The sequence below is a fragment of the Pseudophryne corroboree genome, chromosome 1, assembly GCF_028390025.1.
Source record: "Pseudophryne corroboree isolate aPseCor3 chromosome 1, aPseCor3.hap2, whole genome shotgun sequence".
Taxonomy (NCBI): Eukaryota; Metazoa; Chordata; class Amphibia; order Anura; family Myobatrachidae; genus Pseudophryne; species Pseudophryne corroboree.
In genome coordinates this window covers 818,452,777-818,472,070 of record NC_086444.1, presented here as the reverse complement: position 1 = coordinate 818,472,070, position 19,294 = coordinate 818,452,777, and the positions used below count along the sequence as shown (strand labels likewise).

The 19,294-nt window shown below is 45.6% G+C and overlaps 1 protein-coding gene across 3 annotated transcripts in view; it reads right to left on the bottom strand.

Moving 5' to 3' along the window:
• LEPROTL1 (leptin receptor overlapping transcript like 1) overlaps positions 1–19,294 on the bottom strand; it is a 70,201-nt gene that overhangs the window by 11,464 nt on the left and 39,443 nt on the right. For all 3 annotated transcript variants that reach the window (XM_063919473.1, XM_063919469.1, XM_063919476.1), the window contains one exon: positions 3,805–3,991. In XM_063919473.1, coding sequence (XP_063775543.1) covers positions 3,805–3,991 — 187 coding nt within the window. The remainder of the gene's footprint in view (positions 1–3,804; positions 3,992–19,294) is intronic.

Sequence of the window (19,294 nt, the reverse complement as noted above, 5' to 3'; positions counted from 1 at the left end):
TCGTCACCGTCGACACTAGACTCAGTATCTGTGTCAGGGTCTGTGTCGACCCACTGAGGTAACGGGCGTTTTAGCGCCCCTGACGGTGTCTGAGACGCCTGGACAGGCACTAACTGATTTGCCGGCTGTCTCATGTCGTCAACAGTTTTTTGCAAATTGCTGACATTATCACTTAATTGTTTAAATACAATCATCCAGTCAGGTGTCGACTCCCTAGGGGGTGACATCACCAACGCAGGCAACTGCTCCGCCTCCACATAATTTTCCTCCTCATACATGTCGACACACGCGTACCGACACACAGCACACACACACAACGGGAATGCTCTGATAGAGGACAGGACCCCACTTAGCCCTTTGGAGAGACAGAGGGAGAGTCTGCCAGCACACACCCAGCGCTATATATATATATACAGGGATAACCTTATATAAGTGTTATTCCCTTATAGCTGCTGTTAATTATTGTTATTTGCTGCCAACAATGCCCCCCCTTCTCTTTTTTACCCTGATTCTGAAGCAGGACTGCAGGGGAGAGTCAGGGAGCCGTCCTTCCAGCGGAGCTGTGAGGGAAAATGGCGCTTGTGTGCTGAGGAGATAGGCTCCGCCCCTTCACGACGTCCTTATCTCCCGCTTTTTTGTGTAAAATGGCAGGGGATTAAAATACATCCATATAGCCCAGGAGCTATATGTGATGTATTCTGTTTTGCCACCTAAGGTATTCTGTTATATTGCGTCTCAGGGCGCTCCCCCCCAGCGCCCTGCACCCTCAGTGACCGGAGTGTGAAGTGTGCTGAGAGCAATGGTGCACAGCTGCGGTGCTGTGCGCTACCTTAGTCTGAAGACAGGATGTCTTCTGCCGCCGATTTCACCGGACCTCTTCGTCTCTTCTGGCTCTGTAAGGGGGACGGCGGCGCGGCTCCGGTGACCCATCCAGGCTGAACCTGTGATCGTCCCTCTGGAGCTAGTGTCCAGTAGCCTAAGAAACCCGATCCACTCTGCACTCAGGTGAGTCCGTTTCTTCTCCCCTTAGTCCCACGATGCAGTGAGCCTGTTGCCAGCAGGACTCACTGAAAATAAAAAAACCTAACTAAACTTTTATTCTAAGCAGCTCAGGAGAGCCACCTAGATTGCACCCTTCTCGGCCGGGCACAAAAATCTAACTGAGGCTTGGAGGAGGGTCATAGGGGGAGGAGCCAGTGCACACCACCTGATCCTTAAGCTTTTATTTTGTGCCCCGTCTCCTGCGGAGCCGCTATATCCCCATGGTCCTTACGGAGTCCCAGCATCCACTAGGACGTCAGAGAAATAGGAATTTAATACCTACCGGTAATTCCTTTTCTCGTAGTCCGTAGTGGATACCGGGCGCGCGCGTGTGTATGTGTATGTGTATGTGTATGTGTGTGTGTGTGTGTGTGTGTGTGTGTGTGTGTGTGTGTGTGTGTGTGTGTGTGTGTGTGTGTGTATATATATATATATATATATACATACACATGCATACATACACACGTATATACATGTATATACGTATATACATGTATATACATGTATATACACATATATACATGTATATACATATATACATGTATATACATGTATATACATGTATATACATGTATATACATATATACATGTATATACATATATACATATATATGTGTATATATGTATATATGTATGTATATACATATATACATACACATACATGTATATACATATATACATACGTATATACATATATACATACATATATACATATACATATATACATACATATATACATACATATACATATATACACTGCTCAAAAAAGTAAAGGGAACACTAAAATAACACATCCTAGATCTGAATGAAAGAAGTATTCTTATTAAATACTTTGTTCTTTACATAGTTGAATGTGCTGACAACAAAATCACACAAAAATTATCAATGGAAATCAAATTTATTAACCCATGGAGGTCTGGATTTGGAGTCACACTCAAAATTAAAGTGGAAACACACACTACAGGCTGATCCAACTTTGATGTAATGTCCTTAAAACAAGTCAAAATGAGGCTCAGTAGTGTGTGTGGTCTCCACGTGCCTGTATGACCTCCCTACAACGCCTGGGCATGCTCCTGATGAGGTGGCAGATGGTTTCCCGAGGGATCTCCTCCCAGACCTGGACTAAAGCATCCGCCAACTCCTAGACAGTCTGTGGTGCAACGTGGCGTTGGTGGATGGAGCGAGACATGATGTCCCAGATGTGCTCAATTGGATTCAGGTCTGGGGAACGGGCGGGCCAGTCCATAGCATCAATGCCTTCGTCTTGCAGGAACTGCTGACACACTCCAGCCACGAGGTCTAGCATTGTCTTGCATTAGGAGGAACCCAGGGCCAACCGCACCAGCATATGGTCTCACAAGGGGTCTGAGGATCTCATCTCGGTACCTAATGGCAGTCAGGCTACCTCTGGCGAGCACATGGAGGGCTGTGCGGCCCCCCAAAGAAATGCCACCCCACACCATTACTGACCCACTGCCAAACTGGTCATGCTGGAGGATGTTGCAGGCAGCAGAACGTTCTCCTTGGCGTCTTCAGACTCTGTCACGTCTGTCACATGTGCTCAGTGAGAACCTGCTTTCATCTGTGAAGAGCACAGGGCGCCAGTGGCGAATTTGCCAATCTTGGTGTTCTCTGGCAAATGCCAAACGTCCTGCACGGTGTTGGGCTGTAAGCACAACCCCCACCTGTGGACGTCGGGCCCTCATACCACCCTCATGGAGTCTGTTTCTGATCGTTTGAGTAGACACATGCACATTTGTGGCTTGCTCGAGGTCATTTTGCAGGGCTCTGGCAGTGCTCCTCCTGTTCCTCTTTGCACAAAGGAGGTGGTAGCGGTCCTGCTGCTGGGTTGTTGCCCTCCTACGGCCTCCTCCACGTCTCCTGATGTACTGGCCTGTCTCCTGGTACCGTCTCCACGCTCTGGACACTACGCTGACAGACACCGCAAACCTTCTTGCCACAGCTCGCATTGCTGTGCCATCCTGGATGAGCTGCACTACCTGAGCCACTTGTGTGGGTTGTAGACTCCGCCTCACGCTACCACTAGAGTGAAAGCACCGCCAGCTTTCAAAAGTGACCAAAACATCAGCCAGAAAGCATAGGAGCTGAGAAGTGGTCTGTGGTCATCACCTGCAGAACTCCTCCTTTACTGGGAGTGTCTTGCTAATTGCCTACAATTTCCACCTGTTGTCTATTCCATTTGCACAACAGCATGTGAAATTGATTGTCAATCAGTGCTGCTTCCTAAGTGGACAGTTTGATTTCACAGAAGTGTGATTGACTTGGAGTTACATTGTGTTGTTCAAGTGTTCCCTTTATTTTTTGAGCAGTATATGTATATTTTTTTTTTTTTTTACATTTTTCTATTAGGCCATGTTCACTGTATATTGAAAGCTCCATGACTCATGCAAACCAAGGGGTAGATTTACTAAGGCTTCAAAAAATGAAGGGCCAGAGCAAGCAATGAGATTCTAGCTCTCATAACCATATTGCACCCCACAAAATGATACATAATTTGATTGGTTGCTATAGGCAACACAACCACTTTCATTTTTAGAAGCTTTATTAAATCTACCACCAGGTTTAATAGCAATTTTGTGATTTTATTATCCTTGTCTTTATATTGGCTAGTCACTCTCATTCTACTATTTATGGGTTCTTTTTTGCCTATAACATATTGCTCATACATATATCGAATAAAGGGATGCCAAAAAAAAAAAAAATACCTAAACCACATATTTGACAGTAAAAGCAATGACTCACCACATGCGCTCGGGCAAGCACAACAGGCAGTCCAAATGCCGAGACAACTATGCCGGTTGTGAGGAATATTGCCAGTTCCTTGCATGCATTACTTGCAGCATCCGTCTCATCTACAGCTCGCTTTGCTATGCAGTATGGAATAGGTGCCAATATGTAGAAAAAAAGCACAAACAGTGGCCAGTACATGCTAAGTGACGGAGGAAAAAAAAACAAAAACCACACATTACTTAAGACAGTCTGAACAAACCATTCTAACAACTTTAACATTAAAGAGGAAAAGAAGCAAGTCATAATTATCGTGTAAAGCGGAGGGAAAACCCCCTCTCTGCTGGACCATACACTGTCTCTCCTACAGATGTATACATTTTTAAACAAGTGCGCCGTCAGCAGCAGCTGGTAGAGGGATGGTCAAAGTCCCTTAAAATCTGTACTATCTGTACTTTCGATTTTGTCTATGTACGATTTTGACTATACATTGTACTAAATAGTACACTAGATCGTCAAGATTGACTTGCCTGCACAGTCTATCTAGCCTTACGATACTGCAGGGAGCATCAGGATCAAAACGGTATCACAAGCTGCCTAAAGGTGTGTACACACAGTGAGATATTTTCTTTCGATTTTGACTATGGGGTGTATTCAATACCCTTTCGGAACCTACAGTCTTGTCGCAAAGACGGCAGTTTCCGACAGGTTTAGGTTGGAATGGGTTCCGACTAGTGATGTGCACCGGACATTTTTCGGGTTTTGTGTTTTGGTTTTGGATTCGGTTCAGCGGCCGTGTTTTAGATTCGGACGCGTTTTGGCAAAACCTCCCTGAAAATTTTTTGTCGGATTCGGGTGTGTTTTGGATTCGGGTGTTTTTTTACAAAAACAGCTTAAATCATAGAATTTGGGGGTCATTTTGATCCCATAGTATTATTAACCTCAATAACCATAATTTCCACTCATTTTCAGTCTATTCTGAACACCTCACAATATTATTTTTAGTCCTAAAATTTGCACCGAGGTCGCTGGATGACTAAGCTAAGCGACCCAAGTGGCCGACACAAACACCTGGCCCATCTAGGAGTGGCATTGCAGTGTCAGGCAGGATGGCACTTCAAAAAAAATAGTCCCCAAACAGCACATGATGCAAAGAAAAAGAGAGGTGCACCAAGGTCGCTGGATGGCTAAGCTAAGCGACACAAGTGGCCGACACAAACACCTGGCCCATCTAGGAGTGGCACTGCAGTGTCAGGCAGGATGGCACTTCAAAAAAATAGTCCCCAAACAGCACATGATGCAAAGAAAAATGAAAGAGAAAAAAAAAAGGAGGTGCAAGATGGAATTGTCCTTGGGCCCTCCCATCCACCCTTATGTTGTATAAACAGGACATGCACACTTTAACAAACCCATCATTTCAGCGACAGGGTCTGCCACACAACTGTGACTGAAATGACTGGTTGGTTTGGGCCCCCACCAAAAAAGAAGCAATCAATCTCTCCTTGCACAAACTGGCTCTACAGAGGCAAGATGTCCACCTCCTCCTCATCGTCCGATTCCTCACCCCTTTCACTGTATACATCCCCCTCCTCACAGATTATTAATTCGTCCCCACTGGAATCCACCATCTCAGGTCCCTGTGTACTTTCTGGAGGCAATTGCTGGTGAATGTCTCCACGGAGGAATTGAAGACCAAGAAATGCAATAAACGAGCCAGTGATTGCGCAGTAAAAAGAACCGGCTTCCTTGGTACACCTCTAGGGGGAGAATAAACACCAATTCTATACAAATGGATACTGGACAAGAATTTATGAGGGTACCACTGGCGCTCAGTCTCTTACAGATGATCCTAAAAGACCTACTAAAAATACAGTGTGTGTCTGCCACATGTGACACAAAAACAATAGGTTTGGGGAGAACAATGTTTAATTGAACAGACAACACATAAAAATCACATTAAAAATGTAGGTACAGTGATGTATAAAGTGACTCGTGCATCAATGGTGAACAGGTTTTTTCACCTTTGGATGGTTAACAGCTGATGGTATTGCAGCTAGAAGAATGGGAGAAAGGTCGTCAATTTGGATCGAAACGCGTTGCTTGCAGAAAAAAGCTGTACATTTCCGGGACTACTGCTGATAACACCCGTTGCGGTGGTGCCAGGCCCATCAGCCTTGGACCACACTTGCTAATTTCTAGCTAGCCCACCGCACGGGAGGATAATGGTGAGAGATTCATTTTCCACTACATGCATCAGTCACTTCATCATTGTTGTTCATTTGCACAGAGATTCCACCCAATTACTGTGCACGCTGTAAGTTTGTGGTGACCAGTTGTGGAAAAAATCCATCACAGTCCAATCGGCTACAGCCCTTCAGTATAGCTGCAATACCATCAGCTGTTAACCATCCAAAGGAGAAAAAACCTGTTCACCATTGATGCACGAGTCACTTTATACATCACTGTACCTACATTTTTAATGTGATTTTTATGTGTTGTCTGTTCAATTAAACATTGTTCTCCCCAAACCTATTGTTTTTGTGTCACATGTGGCAGACACACACTGTATTTTTAGTCGGTCTTTTAGGATCATCTATAAGAGACTGAGCGCCAGTGGTACCCTCTTAAATTCTTGTCCAGTATCCACGGAGGAATTGATTAGAATTCATTTTGATGAACATCATCTTCTCCACATTTTCTGGAAGTAACCTCGTACGCCGATTGCGGACAAGGTGAGCGGCTGCACTAAACACTCTTTCGGAGTACACACTGGAGGGTGGGCAACTTAGGTAAAATAAAGCCAGTTTCTGCAAGGGCCTCCAAATTGCCTCTTTTTTCTGCCAGTATACGTACGGACTGTGACGTGCCTACTTGGATGCGGTCACTCATATAATCCTCCACCATTCTTTCAATGGTGAGAGAATCATCTGCAGTGACAGTAGACGACATGTCAGTAATCGTTGGCAGGTCCTTCAGTCCGGACCAGATGTCAGCACTCGCTCCAGACTGCCCTGCATCACCGCCAGCGGGTGGGCTCGGAATTCTTAGCCTTTTCCTCGCTCCCCCAGTTGCGGGAGAATGTGAAGGAGGAGCTGTTGACGGGTCACGTTCCGCTTGACTTGACAATTTTCTCACCAGCAGGTCTTTGAACCTCTGCAGACTTGTGTCTGCCGGAAAGAGATCCAACGTAGGTTTTAAATCTAGGATCGAGCACGGTGGCCAAAATGTAGTGCTCTGATTTCAACAGATTGACCACCCGTGAATCCTGGTTAAGCGAATTAAGGGCTCCATCCACAAGTCCCACATGCCTAGCGGAATCGCTCTGTTTTAGCTCCTCCTTCAATGTCTTCAGCTTCTTCTGCAAAAGCCTGATGAGGGGAATGACCTGACTCAGGCTGGCAGTGTCTGAACTGACTTCACGTGTGGCAAGTTCAAAGGGTTGCAGAACCTTGCACAACGTTGAAATCATTCTTCACTGCGCTTGAGTCAGGTGCATTCCCCCTCCTTTGCCTATATCGTAGGCAGATGTATTGGCTTGAATGGCCTTTTGCTGCTCCTCCATCCTCTGAAGCATATAGAGGGTTGAATTCCACCTCGTTACCACCTCTTGCTTCAGATGATGGCAGGGCAGGTTCAGGACTGTTTGCTGGTGCTCCAGTCTTTGGCACGCGGTGGCTGAATGCCGAAAGTGGCCCGCAATTTTTTGGGCCACCGACAGCATCTCTTGCACGCCCCTGTCGTTTTTTAAATAATTCTGCACCACCAAATTTAATGTATGTGCAAAACATGGGACGTGCTGGAATTTGCCCAGATGTAATGCACGCACAATATTGCTGCGGTTGTCCGATGTCACAAATCTCCAGGAGAGTCCATTTGGGGTAAGCCATTCTGCGATGATGTTCCTCAGTTTCCGTAAGAGGTTGTCAGCTGTGTGCCTTTTCTGGAAAGCGGTGATACAAAGCGTAGCCTGCCTAGGAACAAGTTGGCGTTTGCGAGATGCTGCTACTGGTGCCGCCGCTGTTCTTGCTGCGGGAGGCAACACATCTACCCAGTGGGCTGTCAGTCATATAGTCCTGAATCTGCCCTGCTCCACTTGTCCGTGGTTAAGTGGACATTGGGTACAACTGCATTTTTTAGGACACTGGTGACTCTTTTTCTGACGTCTGTGTACATTTTCGGTATCGCCTGCCTAGAGAAATGGAACCTAAATGGTATTTGGTACCGGGGACACAGATCCTCAATCAAGTCTGTAGTTGCCTGTGAATTAACGGTGGATAACGGAAACACGTTTCTCACCGCCCAGGCCTTGAGTTATCCGCTTTGCAGCAGGATGACTGCTGTGATATTTCATCTTCCTCGCAAAGGACTGATGGACAGTCGATTGCTTACTGGAAGTAGTACAAGTGGTCTTCCGACTTCCCCTCTGGGATGACGATCGACTCCCAGCAGCAACAACAGCAGCGCCAGCAGCAGGAGGCGTTACACTCAAGGATGCATCGGAGGAATCCCAGGCAGGAGAGGACTCGTCAGACTTGACAGTGACATGGCCTGCAGGACTATTGGCTTTCCTGTGTAAGGAGGAAATCGACACTGAGGGAGTTGGTGGTGTGGTTTGCAGGAGCTTGGTTACAAGAGGAAGGGATTTAGTGGTCAGTGGACTGCTTCCGCTGTCATCCAAAGTTTTTGAACTGGTCACTGACTTATGATGAATGCGCTGCAGGTGACGTATAAGGGAGGATGTTCCTAGGTGGTTAACGTCCTTACCCCTACTTATTACAGCTTGACAAAGGCAACACACGGCTTGACACCTGTTGTCCGCATTTGTGTTAAAATAATTCCACACCGAAGAGGTGATTTTTTTTGTAATTTGACCAGGCATGTCAATGGCCATATTCGTCCCACGGACAACAGGTGTCTCCCCGGGTGCCTGACTTAAACAAACCACCTCACCATCAGAATCCTCCTTGTCAATTTCCTCCTCAGCGCCAGCAACACCCATATCCTCATCCTGGTGTACTTCAACAGTGACATCTTCAATTTGACTATCAGGAACTGGACTGCGGGTGCTCCTCCCAGCACTTGCAGGGGGCGTGCAAATGGTGGAAGGCGCCACCTCTTCCCGTCCAGCGCTGGGAAGGTCAGGCATCGCACCCGACACAATTGGTCTCTCCTTGGGGATTTGTGATTTAGAAGAACGCACAGTTCTTTGCTGTGCTTTTGCCAGCTTAAGTCTCTTCATTTTTCTAGTGAGAGGATGAGTGCTTCCATCCTCATGTGAAGCTGAACCACTAGCCATAAACATAGGCCAGGGCCTCAGCCGTTCCTTGCCACTCCGTGTCGTAAATGGCATATTGGCAAGTTTACGCTTCTCCTCAGACGCTTTTAATTTTGATTTTTGGGTAATTTTACTGAACTTTTGTGTTTTGGATTTTACATGCTCTCTACTATGACATTGGGCATCGGCCTTGGCAGACGACGTTGATGGCATTTCATAGTCTCGGCCATGACTAGTGGCAGCAGCTTCAGCACGAGGTGGAAGTGGATCTTGATCTTTCCCTATTTTACCTTCCACATTTTTGTTCTCCATTTTTTAATGTGTGGAATTATATGACAGTATCAATAGCAATGGCCTACATACTGCGCACAACTGAAATGCACCACAGGTATGGATGGATAGTATACTTGACGACACAGAGGTAGGTAGAGCAGTGGCCTACTGTACCGTACTCCTATATATTATATACTGGTGGTCAGCAAAATTATGCACTGTACTCCTACTATATACTACAATGCAGCACAGATATGGAGCGTTTTTCAGGCAGAGAACGTATAATACTGGTGGTCACTGGTCAGCAAAACTCTGCACTGTACTCCTCCTATAATACTGCTGGTCCCCAGAATAAAGATATTTGCACTGCAGCCCCGAAACAAAGTGAGAGGACGCCAGCCACGTCCTCTCACTATCATTTCCAATGCACGAGTGAAAAATGGCAGCGACGCGCGGCTCCTTATATAGAATCCGAATCTCGCGAGAATCCGACAGCGGGATGATGACGTTCGGGCGCGCTCGGGTTAACCGAGCAAGGCGGGAGGATCAGAGTCTGCCTCAGACCCGTGTAAAAAGGGTGAAGTTCGGGGGGGGGTTCGGATTCCGAGGAACCGAACCCGCTCATCACTAGTTCCGACCTATTCAAAGCAGCCCTGTTTTTTCCGACAAGTCGGAATGCACGTGGATCGGTAGAATAGCCGCCGATCCGTGTGCTTCGGTTGGAAAGGGGGACCAAATCCGACAGGTTTTGGTCCCGTTTCAGACAATGCCAACCCGAATTTGTAAAAAGCCGGACTGACATTGCCGCCTCCTCCTCCATCCACCCTGAGGGGAGGGGAGCGGCGCGGATGAGGGGAGCGGCGCCGTGGCGAGGAGAGGTGAGCAGCGGCCATATCTGACAGGATTTGGCCACTCTGAATAGGGGTTGTCAGATCCATTCCAATAAATGCATGCTGGAATAGATCCGACTCTTATTGAATATACCCCTATATAGTCAAAATTGCAAGAAAAGTTAATGCAAATCGCAAGGTGTTATGCTGCTTGCAATACCGATTCGCAGTCCCGCCAGGTCGGTATCACAAGCCTAGATAGACTGTGCAGGCAAGTCAATCCTTGCTATATCGATGTACTATCTAGTTCATATCGCAAGTGTTTTTAGTAGCTTGCGATACTGATCTGCGCCATCCTAGCAACTCCCTGGCGTCCATTTTCTTCATTCACCGTGCGGAGGCTGACAGAGCAACATGTGGAGCAGTGGGCAGCAGAAATCATCTATAAAAACAGTGAGTACACGCCACAGGGGGAGGGGGGGGGGGGGGGAGAGAGGAAGGAGAAAGCGCACTGGGGGTCATGTGTATCTGGCACTATTGGGGTCATATGCTTATCTGCCCCCCCGCCCATATGTGTATCAAGCCCATTTTAATTGGCTTGCCCCCATGTGGCATTTGGCCACACCCATTTTTTTGGCCTGCGCACCTTTGGCGCGCACACACAGTACCATGAAGACATTTCTACTTGCACAACTGGGAGGCACATGGGGACGGGAGGGGGTGCTGCACAGAGGGCTCACTGTACACCACTAATGTTTGGGAGGCACATGGGGGGGGGGGGGTGGGGGCATGCCTTAAGGGTATGCCCTATGGTGCGGTGCAGCGTAATGTGTCATGCACTAATTTTTTTTTTTTAGGGTGCGACGTAATGCGTCACGCACTGATGTTTTTTGGGGCCCGGGGGGTGCTGCATGCGCCCACATGGCCGCTGTAAACCACCAATGTTTGTTTGGGGGGGTTAATGGGACGCATTAAGGGATGCATTTTTGGGGTGCTGTGTAGGGTTTTAATGCGATAATGTTATTTATTTATTAGTATTTTTAGGTGTTTTCTATGTGACCGTTGTATTTTGTAGGTTGATTGTGTTATTTATTTTCAACCAGAAATGACAACTGACAAGCATCGCCAATTCTGGTCAGGGTTCATCGACATGTACCATGAGAACGAGTGCCTGTGGTGTGTCAGAAGACCGGACTATGCAAACAGAAAAAGAGGAATCGGGCATATCAACAGCTTATCCAGTAAAGTAGAGGCAGAAACTCTACTGCCGATGTGCCTTGGGTGAAGAAAATAGCTAAATTTCCAAACAGTTTTTGTAAAGGAACACAAGAAGGCGCAGGAATCACAGCAATCTAGAGCCGGGACAGAGGAGGTCTATAAGCCAACGCTGTGGTACTATGACCAATTAAAGTTAATTTCGAAGCAAGAGCCGCGGGTAAAGTCCCGGGACCATCTGGATCCAGAGTCTCCAGTTCTTGTGGAAGGAGGCGGCCAAGGAGAGTCTGGGTCTTGTAAGTACACACGTTTGTGTTGTACAGTATGCCACCCACAATTTTTACCTTGGAGTTAATTTTTGTTTTCCTTATATTACAGGACCTTACCCCGGAGCTGGAGGAGGAGCCTACCACAGGCCAAGGTGCAGAAGTGATTGAGCCAGTGGTGGTGCCGGTGGTGGAGGCAACCCCACAGCCTCGCCCTGCAAGACAACGGCAGACTGGCATTGCTGCCCCCTGTAGTGACCCTCTTGCTCCCAGCAGTTTTTCCAACGTGCCGAGGAGGTTCTGAATGTGTCCCTGGACGCTGACCAACAACTCTACAATTATATTGCAGCAGAGATGCGGTTGATGACAGAGGATCAAATGATCCACAAATGGTTAGTATAGGAGGCTACCTCACGCGCCAAAACCCTGGTGCTGGCGTATGAGATAGTGCCACCTGACAGTTGGCATCTCCCAAATTTGCACCTTTCCATACCACCTGCCCATGGAGCATGCGCTGGAAAACCCTCCTCTGCACAAGTCTTTTTTTAGCGATGAGAGCCACACAGTCCAGCCCCTCTGCCCAAATCAAGCACCTCATCCAGTGGCATGTACTCGGACATGCCGAGTAACCAGTCCTCTGTGCTGGGCGACCCTCATTATTTTCATTTATGATTTGTTTTTTGTTCTCAGTTTTTAAGTTCTGTTGGAAAATTCAGCTCGTGACCTTATCTTGCGCTCTTGCCCCAAGTGAACTTTATTGAGGTCATTAGTACTGCAGAGTTGGTTTTGTGACCTCATTGTCCCAGACTACTGATCGTTGTGATCACTGCACTTCTTGTGTTCCTTCAAAATGGTTTGGAAATTTGCTGTTGTTCTTCTTTACCCAAAGCAAATTGGTATTGTGTTTGCCTCTACTGTGCTGTTGTGTGGGATATGCCCGATTCCGGTTTTGCTGGCATAGTTCCTGTAAAAAGGCACTCGTTCTCATGGTACAGTGTCTGAATCCTGACCAGAATTGGCGTTGAAGTTATGTTTAAAAATTTTTATAAAGTGCTCTGATAAAAAAATAAAAATAAAAATAATTGTGTTGTGTATTTTTGAAAAATGTAATGTGGGTTATAGTGTGTTGTTGGCAAAAACGCGCTTGTTTTTAGGTGGGTGATGGTGGATTTAGGTGGGAGATGGTTGCAGAGTGTTCCTGCGGCAGAGGTGGTAGTGGTGGTGGTGGGGGGAATACATTAGTTAGCAATTATAGGTCGTTTTTAGGGCATATTAGATTCACCCTATTCAATGCCTGTACCCATTTCTCAACTTGTTAAAAAATACAGCACTTGCATAAATCGCATGTTTGCTGATCTATGGCCTAGATGTAATAGGGTGCAATTTTTTAAGCATCTTAAAAAATGGACAAAATCATGTTTGTAACTTGATAAAATTGCAAATGTAATTGGGTGCAAATTTTAAAGGATAAAACGGATTTTGCATGCGATTATTGGGGATTTTTAGTAAAGGAAACATGCACATTTTAGAAATAAAAACATCTTTTTGGTCAGGTCTTATTACTAAAAGTCAGAAGCATGCACAGATCAATGAGATCTGTGCATGCTTCTGTGCAAAAATTTTAGTGTTAAAAGTAAAAAAATAAAAAATTATAATTAAAAAAAAAAAAAAACACTGTGTGCAGGTCCCCCCCCCAAAAGCATAACCAACCCCAGGCTCTTTGAACCGGGCCTGGTTGCACAGATATGGGGGAAAAAATTAAATAAAATAAAAAAGTAAGTAGGGGTCCCCCATATTTAAGCAACCTGCATCGGGTTCTTGTCCGGTCCTGTTTCCGAAAATATGGAGGACAAAAGAAGTAGGGGTCCCCCATATTTTTTAAACCAGCCCTGGGCTCCACTAGCCAAGGAACACTTTTATACAGGTATATACAAAGGATATCCACTTTCACAGCGCCTATAAGTCAGCAGCTTGTCCAACCTTCTTGGTGTACACCTGCACCAATCACATATACAAAGAAACAAAATGAGGTTGAGCACATAGCGCTTAGATTCATTTTGTCAAGGGTTAAATAATAAATAATCGTAATATACAACTAACTTTTCAGATTAGTGATGTCAGTGTAAATTTTTTGGATCTGACCATATATGTTAATGAAGGTCGCCTTTGTACCAAGAATCATAATAAACCCAACTGTAATTCTTATATTTATTTTGGCCGCAACCATCATACTAATTGATCACAAGCATACCTAATGGGCCCTACTCACTGGCCGAGGTGCCCGACGGCCGATACGGCCGACGAGCGACCCGGCGGCGGGGGGGGCAGTGACGGGGGGAGTGAAGCTTCTTCACTCCCCCCGTCACCCGGCTCCATAGACGTGCAGGCAAATATGGACGAGATCGTCCATATTGGCCTGCATGCACAGCCGACAGGAGACCAGCGATGAACGAGCGCGGGGACGCGCATCGTTCATCGCTTAAGTCTCCACACTGAAAGATATGAACGAGATCTCGTTCATTTATGAACGAGATCGTTCATATCTTTCAAAATATCGGCCAGTGTGTAGGGCCCATAACAGTCAATTTCAAAGGTTACATCGTAATTGCACGGATATAGAGGTTTTTGATATGCAAGCAGTAGAGATGCAACAATCCATAAAGGGTATAATAAGCATCAAGTAGACTATACGATCAATAAGTACAGAATGAATATACTTACTTCTAAAAAAAATGCCTGCCAAAGAAAGTAAACGTGATATACCCTTTATAACCAGATATACCAACCAGCACAAAAAATTAGAATGCATCATTAAAAAAAAACATTGGGGAGTTTTATATGCAGATCCCTGCTTAAAGGAGTTTATTTCTGAATCCCCTTGTTTAGTGTATAGGAGGGCTGATAATTTAAAGGACCTCTTAGTGAGCAGTGTCATATCTAAACCTAAAAAGGATATCCACCTCTTAGCACAGGAGTTTCAGAGGTGTGGTGACTGCCCTATGTGCAAAATGTATAAAACAGATAGACACGATTTCTGTGATTTTCCTAACAATACAGGAAAGAAAATGCCTATAAGAGAACGTATTACATGCCACAGTAAATATATAGTATATATTTTAGAATGTCAATGTGGTAAGCAATACATTGGGCGCACAACATGTCCACTAAAAGAAAGATTAGCAGAACATGTGAGAAACATTAAACGGGGTTATGAAAACCATAATGTCTCTATGCATTTCAAAAGTATCCACAATTGTGATCCAAAATTCATCAAATTCTTTGCTGGCATTAGAAACCTTGACCCTAATTGGAGAACTAATGATAGGGCAGAAAGACTTGCTAAATTTGAAATGAGAACCATCTTTGAAATAAAAACACTGATGCCTGATGGGTTAAAGATTGAGGCTAAATGTTTTTTGTAAGGATTTTTAATAGTTAATCTGACGTGTTTTTTCTTCTCTTTTTCTTCCAACCCTTTCGGTTTTCGTTTTGATGTCTGAATGAATGAAAGTGTGGATATTTGGAACATTTGTATAACACAATGATTGTTGCTTTAAGAGCAGATTAGAACTCGTTAGTTCCCCTTTGTGTTATCTTGGATAATCATACGGGTCTTGGATTGTATTAATATATGGATTGTTTGTATAACTACGTTCAATTGCTTATTTAAAAACAGACTAAAAAGCCTGTTAGCAATCTGCCCACATTTAATAATATAGACAGACACAATGTATGCAAATGGAGAAGTGTGATTGAGGAGAAACACCTGCGGATCGTGATCCAATCAATCATAGACCAGCATTGGGTATTTATATGGAGGATTGAACAACCTGCAATAGATCTTGAGAAAAAGGAGGCAGACCTCAGAAACGCGCTGACGTTGCAGGACTTGGATCAGGACAGGGCGCGAGGAGAATACCGCCGGCTCGTATGCTTGAGGCTGTTGCCAGAACAGCGCGCTGAGAAGCTCTGGATACTCTCAACTGGAGAGCACAGCCTTACCAAGGAGCGGATACGATCTCCACTGTCTGCAGTTACCTTTTAACAAAGCTTGTTATTTTTTTAACCAAGTTTGATATTTTAATATTAGGCTATTAAAATCCCTATTGGAATTTTTTTTTATCTTCCTTCTGAATGGTGTCTATCATCTCTAGTATGATGAGCCGGGTCTCCACTTTGAAAGTATAACCGAAAGACTGGGGGAACTGAAAATATACTTTTAAACCATTTGTAACATTCATCAAAAGGTAAGTGTCAGTCTATAAGAAAAGACAGACACTTTTATTCACTGGGAACCATTTGAGGCTATTTATTCCTGATACTGCAGAGACCGTAACATATTTTGAACTTTTGAATATCAAGGCCACTTTGTCTCTATTTGTAAAGTTTAGCACTATGGCCCTCATTCCGAGTTGTTCGCTCGTTGTTCGATTTTCGCTATGCTGCGATTTGCTGGTAAATGCGCATGGGCTAAGTTATTTAACTAAAAACTTAGCAGTTTTGCTGGTGTTCATACAACGCTTTTCAGTCGTACTGCTTATCGGTGAGTGATTGACAGGAAAGGGGCGTTTCTGGGTGGTAACTGAGCGTTTTCCGGGAGTGTGCTAAAAAACGCAGGCGTGTCAGGGAAAGACGCGGGAGTGTCTTGGGAAATGGGGGAGTGGCTGGCCGAACGCAGGGCGTGTTTGTGACGTCAAACCAGGAACTAAACGGACTGAGCTGATCGCAATCTATGAGTAGGTCCGGAGCTACTCAGAAACTGCAAAGAATTATTTAGTAGCAGTTCTGCTAATCTTTCATTCGCTATTCTGCTAAGCTAAGCTACACTCCCAGAGGGCGGCGGCCTAGCGTGTGCAATGCTGCTAAAAGCAGCCAGCGAGCGAACAACTCGGAATGAGAGCCTATGTGCTCAACCTCATTTATTTTTTTGTATACTTTTATACAGGTCCCTGCAGCATCACACAACCCAACTAGTCACCACTGGCCGGGGACCCCTTAAATAAAGGAGTCCCCCTCCCAGGCACCCAAGAGCCAGGGGTGAAGCCCAAGGCTGTCCCCAGCAATTGTGTAAAAAAATAAATAAAAATAAAATGGTCTTTTGCTGTGGAACTACAAGTCCCAGCAAGCCTCCCCCGCATGCTGGCACTTTGAGAACCACAAGAATTTAGGGGCCCGCTGATACCTGTAGTTCTACAACAAATGAAATACACTAATAAGACAAACACACACACCATGAAAGTAAAAATAGGATTTTAGTACCTACCGGTAAATCCTTTTCTCTTAGTCCGTAGAGGATGCTGGGGACTCCAAAAGGACCATGGGGTATAGACGGATCCGCAGGAGCTTGGGCTTCTTGGGCTTCTTCCTCTACGGACTAAGAGAAAAGGATTTACCGGTAGGTACTAAAATCCTATTTTCTCATACGTCCTAGAGGATGCTGGGGACTCCAAAAAGGACCATGGGGTTTATACCAAAGCTCCAAAATGGGCGGGAGAGTGCGGACGACTCTGCAGCACCGAATGAGCAAACAAAGGTCCCCAACAATCAGGGTATCAAACTCGTAGAGCATAGCAAAAGCGTTCGATTCCGACCAATAATCCGCTCGGCAAAGTTAAACCGCCTAGACTCCTCGGGCATCCGCCCAAGAAGAGCCCATCTTTCCATTAGAATGGGCTTCCACCGACTTCGGTAACGGCAATCCAACCGTAGAACAAAAATGCCAAATCGTATCACAGATTCAGCGTGTAACAGACTGCATACTGCAGTCGCCCCAAGCATGTTGGGAGCATACCGGACAGACCGAGCCTCTGTTTCTCCAAACTGAGCCAAATTGGCGACCTAAATATTCAAATCCACGGTAACACAGAGAGACTTTGAATCAGCTAATGCCTAAGTAACCACCGGCATCAAAAATAGACTAATTTCTGCGAAACCCAGAAACCACTCTTTGGCAGAACTACAATCCGAGTTCACAATTCCTCTCTATCCACATGGAAGATCAAACAAGGCTCTTGTGAGACAAAACCACCACTTCCGACACCCGCCTTGCGGACGCCAAAGCCAATAGCATGACCACTTTCCAAGAGAGAAATTTTTATTTTATTTTTTAAAGAAAATAATAAGGCCATACTGCACCAAAATGGAGCCTAACTGTAGGCCTGCATCCACACCGGCTTGTAAGTATGGATAAGAACGACCTAGCTGAAAGTCTTCCGTAGGAACCATCCTGGATTCACACCAAGACACAGAATTACGCCAACTACGGCGGTAAGGCTTTGCCGTTACTTCTTTCCTAGCCTGAAACATTGAGGAAATGGCTTCACTAGGAACATCCTTCCGGCTTAGGATATGGCATTCAACCGCCACGCCGTCAGATGCAGTCGCGGTAAGTCTTGATACATGCCCTGATCTAGTTGTAACAGTTCCTCACGTAAAGGAAGAGGGCAGGAATCTTCCATGAGCAAATCATGAAAAACTGGATAGCAAACCCTCCTTGGCTAGATCGGATCCGAGAGGATCGCCTGAACCTTTGTTCTTCTTACGTTTATCACCTTCAGAAAAAATGAAAGAGGAGAGGCCACATAGACCGACTAAAAACACCCACAGTGTCACGAGGGTGTCCACTGCTATAGCTTGAGTGTCCCTTGACCTGAAACAATATCCCTGAGGCCTCTCGTTGAAGAGAGACGCCAACATGACCAATTGCAACCCTCCACAAAAAGTTGTCACGTCTGTGAAAACTTCTCGATGATGACTGAATTTTTCCCGGATGGAGATCGCGTCAGCAGAGGAAATCTATTTCTCTTTCGCTTACCACCGGAACGAACACTGCTAACATAGTGTTTACCAGACTTTTCGCCCCACGGCAAAACTGTGCATCTTCTGCTATTGCCGCTTTGCTCCTTGTTCCGTCATAGCGGCTTACTTACGCCACTGCTGACAAGTGGTCTGGCAGAACTAACATGGGCCGAACACGAAGAATACGTTCGTCGAAAATCTCTCTTTAAATCAAGAAAGCTTATTGCAGACAAGCTTTCCAACTTAACCTAACCTCTGGAAATACGTCCCTTGCAAGGACTGCTCCCCAGCCTCGGAGATCTGTATGCACGGACACAAGGATCTAAACCTGGATCCCGAACCTTCATCCCTCTAGAAGGAGAGAACAGAGCAGACACCACAGGAGTGATGTCCTGGCCTTTAGGATTATATTCCGGTGCATGTGCAGGTGAGACCCAGACTACAATTCCAACTGGCCCCTTGAAAGGCACTCTGGCAGTAGACCTGCTCACCAAAACAGGCCTCGTAGGCCGCACCCATCTGTTTTAGTAACAGAACATATTGATGAAGTGTCCCAGCAAAGCTGATCCAGCTCTGGATCCTCAGACCTCTTTCCACAGGAAAAACACCGAACATTAACCTGTCAGTATCTACTCTGAAACCCACCTCCGACAACTGTGTCGATAGGAACAACAGCCAATCCCTGTGTCGAAGAACAGTCAGAGAGAAACAACGATTTGCCCCTTTATACAGGGACAACCGGACAATGTCCTGAACATGACGCACCTCTGTATGACGTAGCGTACTACCTCCCCATCCAGAGGGGAACGGCAAGATCTATTAGAAAACAGTAAGGGGAACAACCGTAA